At 40.0% G+C, this 16790-nt stretch overlaps 1 protein-coding gene across 1 annotated transcript in view; it reads left to right on the forward strand.

The window, feature by feature from the left end:
• LOC136856845 (uncharacterized) overlaps positions 1-16790 on the forward strand; it is a 1106690-nt gene that overhangs the window by 913509 nt on the left and 176391 nt on the right. Inside the window, exon 6 of the mRNA XM_068227126.1 lies at positions 9744-9795. Coding sequence (XP_068083227.1) covers positions 9744-9795 — 52 coding nt within the window. The remainder of the gene's footprint in view (positions 1-9743; positions 9796-16790) is intronic.

Here is a 16790-nt window from a genome sequence, read left to right on the forward strand (position 1 = left end):
TTTTTAAATGAAAGGACCGTACACCAATTGCATAGGCTAATGCAACCATTAATCGTATACTATCGACATTCTTACCTCATGTATGCAACCTTTTAAACGTCTAAACGGCGAATACACTACTTTTTTACTCACATGATAACTTCTTTAGATTTTGCATTTTTCTTCCATTTCCCACAATCCAGTTCACTGCGCATACACATTAAGAGTCATTGATACAGGAGGGTAGTGAGTGTTTCTTTTATCCTAACTATCCTTGAAGAGCCGGTTGTCTTCCTGGTGGTCGTGACCGTTAAGAAGTCAATTCTGTACTGTATGTAGAGACGGATCCAGGATTCCCTGAATATATGGGTTAACTTTAAAAAATACCACACCACAAAGCAAAAGCGAGTAATTGGGACATTTTACTTTCGTCTTGATGAAATTTCCCAAGTTTATTTAAAGAAACTGTTACAGTTAACGCTAGTTAAGGTCATTTATTTCACCATAAAATTCGATTTACTGATGTTTAAAATACTACATCAACTACATATTAACAGTTCACACCAATCAACATTTAACCAGTTAGAAATACTCAGCCTTCGTGCTTTTGACTTAAGACATGTATTGCCATCTTCTTATGGATGTTTGCTAATGCAAGACCATTAAGCCTATTCTCTCCAATTTTACTTGTAGGTTTTTAGCTTACGTAGGGCCAAGAAAAACTTTTCTGTGGTACATGTGATGGCCAGTCGATTCAGGCCTTACATCATCTGTTTTTTGAATGTGCTCATTATCACAAACGACAAAATGTGTTGATTACATCTCTGATTCATGCTATGCAACAGTTACCATTCTGCATCAGTACACTATTGGCGACTAAATACAAAAAAGTGTATACTATTTTTAGGAACGATTGAACAGAAATTCGCCTACAAATTTTAATGTTTTATATAGACATTTATGTAATTATAACGTGAAAATTGTGCAATATAGATGATTTTTCAAATTTTTGTTATATACCCCAATGTATGTCAATGAATTGTAAGGAATTGTAATGTTCAAACCAGAATTGTGTAATATCCAGGTGGCTGTTCTGTGTGACATTGGCCTAAAGGCAAATAAAAAATAAAAACTTCCTCTCTGTGGAGGCTGTCATGATTGGCAGGGTGGCAGATATTATTTGTAGCAATAGCCTAATGTTCGAAAATAAGTCTTCAATACATAGAACTAACATATGAAAATTTTTGGCCCCTATATTCTTTTGGATGAGACGTTGTCCAATTATCTCTCAATTGATATTTCTGCTCTCAATTCAGCGCTTGCTGCTGTGCAGTCTGATTCATACATCTCTGCTGCTTTCATAATTTTGTCTACTGAAAACTTAGAAACATTACTGGGAATAACACCTTCTAAAGGGGTCACTTTGTTAATGGGTCGACGAAAGGTAGGAATAGCCTACTACCTTCCTGAAGTATTCCTCAGGGTCCTTAGATGATACATTCATTCTTTGAATATGACTGCCACAAATACGTGGGAGACAAATTTCTTCACCCATTGAAGCAGCCATGTCACTTGCTGGAGTACAAATACTATTCCACTTTTCATCGGTATGTTTTCTATTATATTAAACCTTGCCAATGTAATACAATGCAGAAGATAAAAGATCGTGCAAAAACTAGCTTATTTACACAGGGTAGGCCGAAGTGTGAACAGCTGTTTCCGAACCAATGATAAATGTACTTCACCTCAAACCGCACTGAGGCAACAGTCTTACTTAACGTCTCACTATCTGGATCGTCTTCTATTTGTTTAAGAAACCTTACATGTACTATTAGTTCCTGAAATTCAGTGAAGCTATCATGCCTTTATACTCAATTAGTAGGACAAAATGCTTCTTACTTGGTCTTTTTTGACTCATTGATACCAGTTTCACTAATAACGCTCTTTGAAACAGAAGCAGAGACAAACGTTGTCACTGATGGGATAATCCCTAACATATTCTTAATTCGTCAAATATAACAGCGTTTGTAATGCACACATTTAGTTGATGGCTGAGGCATTGTGTGTAAAATGCCATAGGTTGCTCGGAATATGCAGCACTGACTGTCTCCAAACTTTCAAAAGCAACAAAAGAATACATCACATTTGTCAAATTTGTAAAACAATAGTCATAGCATATTTCATTTATATCAACTAGGTGTCAAAGATATTGTTGGCAGTTGTGTAACAATTACTAAGAAACACAAGTATTGTTTCTCTTACTTCACTGAAATATTTCCCCACATTGTCCATTCCCTTCAACGAAATCTCGCACTTTGAGGCCAATGACTTCGATTGACAACATCAATAATAATAATAATAATAATAATAATAATAATAATAATAATAATAATAATAATAATAATAATAATAATAATAATAATCAGAACTACGCAGTGAGAACACCATGGTTGGCAACGCTGAAGATGGTTTTTTCCGTGGTTTCCCATTTTCACACCATGCAAATGCTGGGGCTGCACCTTAATTAAGGCCACGATTACTTCCATCCCACTTCTAGCCCTTTCCTATTCCATCGTCGTCATAAGACCTACCTGTGTCGGTGCGACATATATCTTTACGTTCTTGCGATCAAGTGTTGCTGATGCGTTTCCTATTCGTGTGATCTTGGTTGGTCGTTTGATCTCGAAATCCCGTAAATTTGTTGATGGTCATCTATAAATATGTCCATTATATACTTGTTGCTCATTTAAAAAGTGCTTGCGTTCAAATAAATTTACCTGACATATTTGATCCGACATCAAACCCCTGATCCCGAAAGTCTTGAAAGTTTAATCTTAAAATGTAACTAGAGAGGGGGGTGGATAAATCCTCACTTAGCTCCTCCCTGAATCCGCCTCTGATTGGTCTGTATGGTCTGGCACCGTGGTTAGCTGGTTTGAGTCCCGTTGGTCGAAAACATTTATACCATCACAGTGCTCCCTGGCAGGGTAGGAGAGGTGGTGGTATACAATTAATAATCACTAGATTGTATGCCAAAAGCCTAGATACAATTCCAAACCTCCTCACAGAGTTCATATGGAGCATGGGCATATGATGCTGTTGGTGGTGATTCGTCCGTCGGAAGACGACGTTAAGCCTTGTGCAAACCCCTTGGTGCTATTCGACAGGAGTAGGCTATGTGGTGACATCCGGTTTCGTCCTGTACTTACCTATAGTATACCACGCCAATGGTCAGCGTACTGGCCTTTGTTTACAGGGGTCCCGGGTTTGATTCCCGGCAGGGTCAGGAATTTTAACCATAATTGGTTAATTCCGCTGGCACAGGGGCTGGGTGTATGTGTCGTCTTCATCATCATTTCATCCTCATCACAACGCGCAGGTCGCCTACGGGTATCAAATCAAAAGACCTGCATCTGGCGAGACGAACTTGTCCTCGGGCACTCCCGGCACTAAAAGCCATATGCCATTTCCATTTCATCACGCCATTCATGTCATCTCATCAGGTTGATGTGAGGAAAAGGGATAATTTGTAGTGTGATTTTTCCGTAAGGGCGAATTACTTCACCTGGATGTATGACTTTTTAAAAGTAGCTTAGTGAAGTCCGAGATAATAATTTAGGTCTTGTCAGTGACTATGAAATTCATTCCTAATGACTATTATTTTGCCAGTGATTTTACGTCACGCTAACGCACAGGTTTCGGTGACGCACGAGAAGGAAAGAGCTGGGAAGGTAGCGGCTCGGGCCTTAATTAGGGCACCTCCCCAGCATATGCTTGGTGTGTAAATGGAGAAAAGACAGAAAGTCAACTTCAGGGCTGCCGACGGTGGGATTCAAACCTATCATCTCCCGAATTCAAACTCACGCCTATGCGACCAAACCGCGCAGCCAACTCACTCCGAGCCCTGAAAATGGTTTTCCGTGGTTTCCCATTTTTACACCAGGCAAATGCTGGGGCTGTACCTTAATTAAGGCCACGGCCGCTTCCTTCCGACTCCTAGCCCTTTCCTGTCCCATCGTCGCCATGAGACCTATCTGAGTCGGTGCGACGTAAAGCAACTAGCAAAAAAAAAACTCACTCCGTGGCGTGATTATTACAGACTCCTCAGAATTCGCAAATCAACTTTTATCGGTATCCGGAAAAACTTGACCAAAAGAGGTCGGATTAGACAGAAAACAGAAGTAATCTAGGGAAGTGGAAAAATGAATTATTAGGGGTCTGTTTTGATCTCTACCATCTAAGGAGGTCCTTCCGATTATCATGCTATGTTCTTTTTTCTTGTCCCATCCACGTATACTCTATATTAGGAGCAGCGAAAAGGTAAGCCGTTGGCTAGTGTGTCAGTGTTTCAGAGCTGTGGCTTGCACTCTACGTTAGCATGATGTAACTAACCTTGTGAGCAATTACTGGAATTAATGCGAATAACATTGTGTGTCGCCGACGTTTTAAACGCTTTCCACGCTATTTCAGTTATTAGCTAGCCACATCAATATCGTTTACACACTAAACGTGACCTTTAGACATACCACCTGCTTTAATGGATTCATAGTAATGTACACCTACCGTCAATACAATTATCGTTGTAGTCCAGATGCGTGCACCAGATACGAAATATTTCTGCTCACACAAATTCGGTCAGCTATTTCTATGATCATCACTGGCGCTGTAATTAATTTCTTCCCTCTCACTAAAATAATTCATGCATGAGACTATCATGTAGGCCTGTAAATCATGTCCGGAATCTTCTAAAATATTTCGAACTGACATAGCTGCGTGGACTCAAACCATCTTATTCATATGTTCAAAGTAAGCCATGGAAGTGGCGAGAATGACTGTTGGTTCAAAACTTTGGGATCAATGGTAGAAGCGTACTTGGAATGAGGAGATAAGGGCTAAGTAAGGAAAGAAGTCGATTAACGAAGTTATTTATTTAGCGTATAATTCAATATAAGACAATAATAAATATGTCTACAAAAATATACAGTTTACAGCATTAGGACCATATTTTCATATTTGGATTGAAAAGTTTTTTAATCCATGCGATTGCTTCAGAAGTTACAGAGTTCACCCAAGGAACCAGGGTTGGAGTGTAGAAGGCAATCCTGCACGATATGCTTAATAGTTTGTATTTAAAAAACCACAGTCACATCGAGGAAAGTCTGTTGAGCCTCACTGATGTAGTGTTGTGCCAGTTCGAGCACACCGATTGTGTTTAGTCTTGGCCATACTGTCCGAGTCAAATTGAAACCAGCTAGTTTTTTGCTAGGGTCACAGATTTCAATAATGCCACGAAGTGAATAGTTTAATAGTTTCTCTAGGCATTTTGGGAGGTTGAACTGAGTGGTTGTAAGATCCATAGCCGTTTTGCGTCCTGGTTTTCGGGATTTCAGCCTGGTTGTAGAGGGTTGTTGGACGTCACGATGAATAGGAAGAGCTTCCTTCTTCTTAATCCTACACCATACGCGGGTAAGGACTTGCTGTCTCCTGGTGTAAGGGCCAGAAATATTACAAAGTACAGGTATCCACTGTGAGGCAGTGCAATGTAGGATTCGCATTGTCTGGAGGAGTTGAATATCAATCAGTCGGCAACGAGAGTTGTTGAACCACACGCCTGGACAGTATTCAGCTGGATAATGTACGACAGCCAGAGTGATACTGGACAGTATTCAGCTGGATAATGTACGACAGCCAGAGTGATACTGGACAGTATTCAGCAGGATAATGTACGACAGCCAGAGTGATACTGGACAGTATTCAGCAGGATAATGTACGACAGCCAGAGTGATACTGGACAGTATTCAGCTGGATAATGTACGACAGCCAGAGTGATACTGGACAGTATTCAGCAGGATAATGTACGACAGCCAGAGTGATACTGGACAGTATTCAGCAGGATAATGTACGACAGCCAGAGTGATACTGGACAGTATTCTGCAGGATAATGTACGACAGCCAGAGTGATACTGGACAGTATTCAGCAGGATAATGTACGACAGCCAGAGTGATACTGGACAGTATTCAGCAGGATAATGTACGACAGCCAGAGTGATACTGGACAGTATTCAGCAGGATAATGTACGACAGCCAGAGTGATACTGGACAGTATTCAGCAGGATAATGTACGACAGCCAGAGTGATACTGGACAGTATTCAGCAGGATAATGTACGACAGCCAGAGTGATACTGGACAGTATTCAGCTGGATAATGTACGACAGCCAGAGTGATACTGGACAGTATTCAGCAGGATAATGTACGACAGCCAGAGTGATACTGGACAGTATTCAGCAGGATAATGTACGACAGCCAGAGTGATACTGGACAGTATTCAGCAGGATAATGTACGACAGCCAGAGTGATACTGGACAGTATTCAGCTGGATAATGTACGACAGCCAGAGTGATACTGGACAGTATTCAGCAGGATAATGTACGACAGCCAGAGTGATACTGGACAGTATTCAGCTGGATAATGTACGACAGCCAGAGTGATACTGGACAGTATTCAGCTGGATAATGTACGACAGCCAGAGTGATACTGGACAGTATTCAGCTGGATAATGTACGACAGCCAGAGTGATACTGGACAGTATTCAGCAGAATAATGTACGACAGCCAGAGTGATACTGGACAGTATTCAGCTGGATAATGTACGACAGCCAGAGTGATACTGGACAGTATTCAGCTGGATAATGTACGACAGCCAGAGTGATACTGGACAGTATTCAGCTGGATAATGTACGACAGCCAGAGTGATACTGGACAGTATTCAGCAGGATAATGTACGACAGCCAGAGTGATACTGGACAGTATTCAGCTGGATAATGTACGACAGCCAGAGTGATACTGGACAGTATTCAGCTGGATAATGTACGACAGCCAGAGTGATACTGGACAGTATTCAGCAGGATAATGTACGACAGCCAGAGTGATACTGGACAGTATTCAGCTGGATAATGTACGACAGCCAGAGTGATACTGGACAGTATTCAGCTGGATAATGTACGACAGCCAGAGTGATACTGGACAGTATTCGGCTGGATAATGTACGACAGCCAGAGTGATACTGGACAGTATTCAGCTGGATAATGTACGACAGCCAGAGTGATAGTCCGGAGTGTGTTGGCGTCAGCGCCCCATCATGTTCCAGCTGAGTAGGTCGTCACAACATAAGGTTTGCAGCAGGGTTTTTTTCAGTATGATATCGATAAGTAGTTTAATAAAAACACTGGTATTGTAAACCAATATTAAGATATCACTTCTAAAATTGAGAGGAAAGAAAATTCTTCTCATCAATCCGCAAAATTAATATTTTACACTAAACTACCCTATGAATTATAAATGTAAGAATCTTTATTTTAAATTTTCTCAATAGTTTAATCTTTGTACAAGCTAATCATCCTCTTCCTATAACCCTAATTATTATTGTAAAAACATGTATTATCTCTATGGCTGTCGGAATAATATCATCTTCGTTTTTATTTTTTTACATTATATTAATCTTTTTACGGGGAATATTAGTCCTCTTTATCTACATCACTAGTTTAGCTTCTAACGAATTATTTTAAAAAATCTCGCCATCATTTCATTATCAATTATCCTAATCCTAATAATTTCATCAGTTAGAGATCCATACTTATGTGAGACGAATTGAGGAGTGTAGGTTGTCTGACGGAATAATGAACTCGGCCCATGGAGGATAGAAGAATAAGAGGTAAACCAAGGCTACGAAGATTAGATTCAACTTTTAATGTCCATTGTCACTTAGGAGAGTTGTTGTAGTTCAGATATAGATTCCTGAACTTAACTCTAGGATGGTGGTTTGCTTGTAGGCTGCTAAGATGAAATGCGGCTACCTCAGATTTGGAGAGACTAGAATGGAGCCGCCCCTTTCTGAAGTAGGCATCCATCTTCTTAAGATCTTCATTCAGTGTAGGCCTATACTCTGCTGTATTAAAAGTGTTGTTCTGGACTTTAAGATATATATCGTCCGCATAGATAAATATTCGGAATATACACTCCTCAACAATAGTCGGGAATACCAGTTAAAGAAAAGCCAAATTTTGTTTTTATACAGAATAATTCATTTGAAATGTTAAATATATTGAGAGGGCTTGATCATCCTCCTGAGAGTACTAATAAGAGTTCATTTATTTATGTGTTAACCCGCAACACATTTAGGGCAATATTCCAAACCTTTGTTGAGGTATATAGTTTCGCGCAGATCATGGATATAAAATGTAAATAACATGGTGAATAAAACTGACCCCTGTGGTAGACCATTTTTGAGTGTATGGAACCTGCTTCTGACATTTTCAATGTGAACTTGGAATGCCCTGTTACTCAACATATTGCCCATAAGGGTGGCTGTTTCAAGACAAGGAACTGCATGTACGAGTTTGAGAAGTAATTTTCTCCTGACAGTATCATAGGCCGCTGTAAAATTCTGGAAGGCAGAAACACTTTTCAGTTTCTTCTCAAAGCCACTTTCTAGATACGAAGTTAGATGAATGAACTTGTGCGTTTAAAGGAGCTTTGGTGGTGGGGTTATGTGAGACGAATTGAGGAGGATAGTTTGTCTGGGGGGATAATGAACTCGGCCCATGGAGGATAAGAGAATAAGAGGGAAACCAAGACTACGAAGATTAGACTCAACTTTTAATGCTTTAAAACTAACAGGTGTGGAACTGAACGAATATGCAAATAGGAGATCGTGCAGACACGCATTTAATGCACAGAGGTGGTGGTGGTGATTATTGTTTCAAGAGGAAGTACAACTAGGCAACCATCCTCAATACAACACTAATCAGAGATAAAAAACGGAAGGGATTCTACACTTCGAAAAATGAAGACATCGGGTATAGGAAGATAAGGGCCACGAAGGGCGTGAAAATTAAAGACTCCCTAGGCCTCCATACGTAATATCGTCGAGGTCTGAAAAGAACAAGAGTTGACCAAAGGAGGTCGGATAGGATAGATGAAAGTGAAGAGCCTGGCACAAGTAAGTGGAAGCAATGCCAGGACCCAGCTGAGGGCCCCGTGGTCGCCAACCCACGCTCCAAAGTTCAGAGCGCCTGAGGCTCCTTCTAGTCGCCTCTTACGACATGCAGGGGATATCGTGGGTGTTATTCTACCGCCCCCACCCACAGGGGGATAATGCACAGAGGCTTGTCGACTGAATGCTGATAGACATAGTGGTCTACAATGAAAACGTATGTATATATGTTGGCATAGCCTGTCTATATAAATTTGAAGAGGTTTTCAAATTTGGAAACATATTTAAATATAATATATTTGAAATCATTATTGAACGACCGAAAACAGTGTGGAGTTAGTGCGACGTTTAAACTCTAGCAGCAGCCAGTATACCTTCTAGAACAGCGTTTGTGCCCTAGATATTTTCATCTAAGTCAATAGAGTCCTGAATTCGGAACAAAGAATTCAAACATATCGTTGTTTAATGATTGAGCACCGGGCGAGTTGGCCTTGCAGTTAGGGCGCACAGCCGTTAGCTTGCAACCGGGAGATAGTGGGTCCGAACCCTGCTGTCAGCAGCCCCGAAGATTCCCATCTCAACACCAGGAAAATACCGCGGCTGTACCTTAATTAAGGCCACGACCGCTTCTATTCCACCCCTAAGCCTTTCCTATCCCATCGTCGCCATAAGACCTATTTGTGTCGGTGGGACGTAAAACAAGTTGTAAAGAAAAGTGACTGAGCGCTGCTTGTATTAATATTTACTAACATGTGCTTTTCTTTTGTTCCAGATAATTGACTTGATTTACTCCAGAACAGTTTCTGTGAAAACGCAAATAACATGTAAGTATAAGGAAATATATTTTACTTTTAATTCACAAATTTAAAATAGGAGCTAATTTACGAGATATCCTTAGTGTTGTGATTGGCAGTCGTTCGTTTTGGGCACTCCACAACATCCATATTTTGTTGTAGCATGTCTATCACAACAATAATAACGACACGGAGCATGAACATAATTAATTTAATTTCGTGTGGCTATTTCTAGCCGAGTGCAGCCCTTGTAAGGCAGACCCTCCGATGAGGGCGGGCGGCATCTGCCATGAGTAGGTAACTGCGTGTTATTGTGGTGGAGGATAGTCTTATGTGTGGTGTGTGAGTTGCAGGGATGTTGGGGACAGCACAAACACCCAGCCCCCGGGCCATTGGAATTAACCAATGAAGGTTAAATTCCCCGACCCGGCCAGGAATCGAACCCGGGACCCTCTGTACCGAAGGCCAGTACGCTGACCATTCGGCCAACGAGTCGGACATGAACATAATTGAAGCAGTTTTATTCTTGTCAAAGAGATTACATTTTAGTGTACAAGAGAAACTTATAGATTTAAATCCATGTTAAGTTCATGTTAAAATGAAATCCTTCCACAATTTCATCTAGTTTTAATATTTACGGTTTTCAAATTAATTTAAAGTCCGTGTGGTTTATTTCACTGATAGAATTGGTAGAAGTTTTCTCGGCTCGTCTTCTGGAAGATATTAAATTCGATAATGTCGTAACACTTTCGGCAGGCCATTGAACTTCATATTTAAATAGTTAATAGGCCATGGTAGTTCAGTAGGTTTAAGCCTTAGTCGATGTCAAAAATCTGTTAATGTAGAAGACAAGAGGATCGGTTTGCCAGCCGCGTTGTTGGTTTCTTATTTGAACTTTGGGTACTGTATTTTTGTCAAAGCCAACGCTCCTTCTTTTTGCAAGAAATCTAAGCTAACAGATATGACGAGAAAAATTCCCAACTTCATGTTGATCACGAACCTGCCAGAGCAGAGATTACAGTAACACAACTTTCCAAACATGAAATAAATATACTAAGCGAAATGCTACGATGTCCAAAGCCCCAAAGGACAACGCAAGAGTAGTGACAGAATAATTGGATCGGTTGAGTAACCACGAATGTCCACTACTATTAGTTTTGAGAATAGTAGAAAATCTATCTATAACTTGTGATTTTTGGTCTTTTGTTATTTCTGTATAATGAGTCTTTCTAATATTCCTGATTTTTTAAAATATATATTTTTAAGAGTGATGTAGGGTTCGAAAGTTCTTGGACCTATGTGGTTTCGTTAATAAAAAAAGTACTTACTACCAAAATTAACAGTTTATTTTCTATCTAATGCTTACCAAACAATATTTTAGTACAGTTTCACACTGATATCTAAGAACTGTTATGAATTTAAATCTCCCGCTATACAACAAATTTTATGTCAAAGTTCTGAACATTTTCTATTTTTCCTCTTAACAATGTCTCTTATTAAAATTACTCAAGTGCATCCTCCCTGTTAACGGTAGTCCAGGAGAATACATTGTTATATAATATTTTAATTTCATTTTCATGGGGTAAATATGTCTGTAACTTCATGTCTTCGATATGTTCCGCACTAATTGTCAAATGACCTACTGGGCATGCTTTCATTGTGGGTAATGATGGACCTTTGTACAATGTATGTGTTATAACGTCATACGATCAGCAATATGACATTGTTTATCCATGCGTTACGGTATTAGCCACCAGTTCATGTGTTGCTCTATCATTTTTTTGTCTTACTGGTTTACTTTTCTCATCATTATATCTGGTCCCTCATTTGCTTTGCTAAATTCTCTGTAATAATTTTAAAATTCATAATTTCCTACGTTCTTTTCACAATATTCTGTGGATTTTCAAATAATTAATAATACCATACCACTACACATATTAATTTAATTTTCCTTAAAGGAATTGATGCACTGTTCTGACTTCGTCAAATACGTATTACTTGGAACGCATCAAAATCAGCTGTTTCTTACGCTTATTAGTTCTTTCATCGTTATATCTTTTATGATCCTAATTATTTATGGAATTAATTCAATGTAAGCCTTACGTACTTGCCTTACCTATTATTTTTCTTGAATTGTTTGACCCTATTCTGGACCTTTAAATTAAACTCTGCGATCAGTGAAAGTTTAACTGGTTATATAAGTCTCAATTTCCTCTCATTACAGTTAAAATTACGAACATATCTTATAGGAATCTATAGGACTGTATAAATTCCTATATTTCCCGAAGAATATAACATTCTGCAACACGTTTTCGTCATTTTCTGACTCGAGCGGGATACACACTAAAGTATTCAAAGAATATATTTATATGGATTTTAGAATACTTTCCTTGCGGCAATATTTTATCGTTCCTAAAAGTGATTTTTGAATTTAAAAGCCTATCATTGTAGAAAGGGAATTTCACAACGCACACAACACAGTCTGCGAAAATTGATGGATATGGTACAGCTCTCTGAGATATATAATTGAAGATAATAATATATTTATTCTGAATGATGAATCTCCAACCTTAGCACCGCTACTCGGACAGCGAGCTTCTGCGATAGCTCGTACTGTTTGTTCTGCTTCCATTTCTGCAAAGTTTCAGTGGAAAGTGCTTCCATATACTGTATAATGGAATTTAGAAATACCATCTATCGAACCATATACACCTGCATAGTACAAACGAACTTCCATATGGAATAGCAGAGGGTGGAGTGTGTTAAATACCAAAATAAATTAGAGGCTAATTTATACAGACTGAATAATTATACAAATCCATTTAAAATATTACGAAGTCTTTATGAACGTATGCCTCAAAAGCCATCCCACAGCGAAGACCAACTAACCCATCTAAAGGTTCATCAGCACTCAAGAATGTTCATGAATGATTGCAAAACGAAGGTGAGCGCTAAGTATATACAAACGCATTCCTACTTGGGAGAAAACTATATCGTATATCGCAGTGGGTGAATAAGTAAAACATTTTTAAAAGCACGGAAAAGAAACAGCTGAAAGACATATTGCTAGAAATCAAATAAATGTACGCCCCTAACGGAATAATGGTGAATAAACTCAAGAGGAAGCCAATACCGCCGTAAACACTTCGATACTGGATGGAAGAATTCGGCACCCAAGATACTTGGGCCACAAGACCACAACCTCTTAAAACCACTTCACGAATTATCCGCAGTTCTGAAACGTTCACCCAATACCTCATTAGGATATAATCAAATTCAGAACTCAGTTCTGTCCAGCTTACCACAACATGCTAATATTGTCCTCTTACAATTCTTTACCATAGTCGATACCCACGGTTATGATGCTTAAGTTATCCAGAGTACTCCTATATTTACGAAATCCATATCGAGAATCCTGGAGGATATTAGTGTTCTAACCACCACTGAATTAGAAAGTTCAGAATTCGTTCGACGGTCTTAAAAATGCATGATGATAAGATTATCGGTCGATACGAAGTAGGATACAGGACGTAGGATGCAGTAATTACAGATAAATGAAGATTAGCACAAGATATGTTCGCATGGAAGCTGAATCAAACCCGTCTATGGACTGATGACTCAGATAACAATAACATCAACAACAAGTGGAATCCTCCGGGTTCTTTTCAGGCTTGCAGATGGCTACAACGAAGTCCACTCATCCGGAAAAGTTAATTGTGACCACAAGGATACCTGACAGCCATATTTCTAGACATCTGAGGAGCCCACAGTGTTACCGTTCCTATTTTAGCACTTTAGTTTCGGGCAGATCAATGGAGTATATGATGTGGACTTTGTTCCAACTACGAATTGTTTACATATAACAGCACCGCTCCGCGACCAGTGAAGAAAGGTATTCCTCAAGAAGCAATCTTGAGCCTACTCTTGTACTATCCCCTATAAACTGCCAATTTAGATAATTTGTTTAAACCAATATTAAAGGCCCTTCAGAATGCGGTCAACGTCTGCATATAGCCTACGCAACCTCTTCAAGTTTTAGGGGTTACTCGCGTATGGTTGACCTATGCAGCTAGAGCTCTGTCGTAATGGACATCGAAAAATAGTCTATATCCCTCTTCAATCAAGACGTCAGTGATAATATTTACACGGAAATAGCAAAAAATTGACGGCGCCCTTACTGTAACCCGGTTAGGACCGTAATATTATTTTCCTCTCCGAACATATGCCAAATTTCTTGGAATGCATCTCGACAGTCGACTCACTTGGACCTGTCATGCAAACCATATCATAACATTTGGAAAAGTACTGAACGTTTTGCTAGCTGTTGCTCACACGTGGGTGGTGGGGAGCAGATACAACTGCTGTAGGCTACTTTGTTACTGCTGCTACGACCAGAGTTGGACTATGGATTTCTTCCTTGATAACGCATCCCAATATGTACTATGGAAATTCGACATTCTTCAGTACTGTGCCATACGACTCTGTCTTGGCGCCATGAACTACATTCCAACTAATACTCTACTAGTTGAAGCGGTAGAACTGTCACTTTCCATCCTTCGACAGATGCAGTCCAACATATTCCTTCTCTACCGACACACAGTTAAACTCTCCGCTATTAAATATGTAATCTTGATAGACTGCTGAACTTACGTCCTCCTTCAAGAAACGGCCGGACTCCCTTACTTGTGAAGAGTTTCGATGAACTACTGTAATACGCTACATACTAGAGTTGTATCTTATTCAAAGACGTTTCTGTACCCGGATTCCGAAACGATTACGAGTTACCGTCATCGCCACCCGACACATACTACGTATCTAGTTCTATGCCCTTCAGCTCTAATGTAAATAGCAACGTTCAGACAATCGTGCAGACTACCTGGCCGTATTTCATTCATATTTTCACAGATGGCTCTAAGACGCTATGCGTATTATTGCCCAGCTACAAATGCATTCGAACAACGATCTCTTCCCGAACCGAGATCAGTTGCACAAACTCTGGCAAGCTACGCAGCAATTCAGTATGGTATCACTTGCTAGTTCAAGAAAATTCTTATTATGACAGATTGCCGTAGCGTACCGGACCACCCAGAACTGAATGATCGAACCCCTGCCACATCTATGAACTCAAAACGTCAAGAGACCTTCATACATCTATATGGATTAAAGGCCACACAGAAATAAAGCACAGAGAAAACGTCAGTCTTATTGCGAAAAAGAAATATAACCAACGCTTCAGTTTTCTTTCTACTATTCTCCAGAAAACTTACGAGCGATGGTCAACAGTATAGACAACTATAGACCTACACGAAGGACGACACTACGGCGCTCTTCAACCCACAATACCCAATATTTCATGGTTCACCAATATCAAGTTCAACCGACGACATCTGATATCTACCATCCGTATAAGAGTAGGACACTGCAGCTACACCAGTCATCTCTGCAAAATAAAAGTGTTGGACTCGCCCCTCTATGTTTATGACCCCTCATGTGTAGCAGATTGAAACCACATCTCTCTAGAATGTAGGAAATGCAGTGCAGCGCAAGCCAGATTATATGCACAACTTGATTAGTTAAAAACTCCATTACCAACAAGTTTGTTGGTGATGCTAACGCTTTTCAACCACACGATTTACTCGATAATCTCACAGTTTCTATCAGACATAAACAGATGACTCCCAGTCCGGCTCCATGGCTAAATGGTTATCGTGCTGGCCTTTGGTCACAGGGGTCCCGGGTTCGATTCCTGGCAGGGTCGGGAATTTTAACCATCATTGGTTAATTTCGCTGGCATGGGGACTGTGTGTATGTGTCGTCTTCATCATCATTTCATCTCCCCTCACGGGGCGCAGGTTGCCTACGGACGTCAAATCGAAAGACCTGCATCTGGCGAGTCGAACTTGTCTCGGAAACTCCTGGCCACTAAAAACCATACGCCATTTCATATGATTCCCCGTGATCAGATGCAATACAGTACAAAGTGATATACAGTACACATAGCATGTCAGTGCTTCCTTAAAAACAGCCCGCTTGTTCATTTCGACCATTGGTGTCTTCATAGTGTTTATTTAGTTTCATTTCCGTATACAAAGATTAATTGTGTCATACTTGCTAATGTTGTAGCTGGCTGTATGGCCGATCGGCCAAAAGCCGAAACTGAAATTTTAAAATGGGGGGAATTTCAACAGACGTTAACAGACGGTTGAACTTGTCCTGTGAGCTAGCCATGATCTGATGATATTTTAATACATTATAAGTTCTTCTATCCGAGGCAGTAAAGGTGTTTTTGATTAACCCGGAAGGACGTGGGTTCGATTCTCCGCCATAGGGTCAAAAATAAAAATAGGAAAAGATTATCTTCTAGAACGGCAATTGGCCCTAAGGTTCACTCACCCTACAACAAAAATGAGTACATGGTTAATTCCCGGTGGCAAAGACGGCCGGGCACAGCGCAAAACCAGCCTATCCCACTTCGTTGGTAGATTACGAAGAAGCATTTACTTTCCACTCCAAGGTCACTACGTAAATGGAACCTTCAAGCACTGTTATAGCAAGCGTGTTTATGAAATCTGTAGTGAATCCAAAAGTTGGTAAAATATTTAGGGATGGTTGTCTGGCTCGTATCATTAAGCCAGTCACGGTTATTGGTTCAAGATGGTACTCTTCACGAAATAAATAAATAGTTGCTCGTCGTCGCCATAAGACCTATCTGTGTCGGTGCGACGTAAAGCCACTAGCAAAAAAAAAATTCTTGCTCGTAGGTGCGCCTTTTAGCACCATCGATGTCCTCAGGCTGGCTTTCATGAGTCTCGAACTTGATAATAAGTTCAATGATTTATCTATGAGAAGAGATTTGGCTTACTGCAATTCAAATCTACTGTATATATTCCGAGAAGAATTATAGAATTGTTTTTATAATGGCTTTCTCTTGCTTATTTTGCAACATTCGGTGATCTTTCCGCTTCGAGGCTGCAAAGTATCCCCCTATAATTAAGGAGAGTGAAAGCGCACTTAAGATGTCACCA

Source organism: Anabrus simplex, chromosome 1, assembly GCF_040414725.1.
Source record: "Anabrus simplex isolate iqAnaSimp1 chromosome 1, ASM4041472v1, whole genome shotgun sequence".
Classification (NCBI taxonomy): Eukaryota; Metazoa; Arthropoda; class Insecta; order Orthoptera; family Tettigoniidae; genus Anabrus; species Anabrus simplex.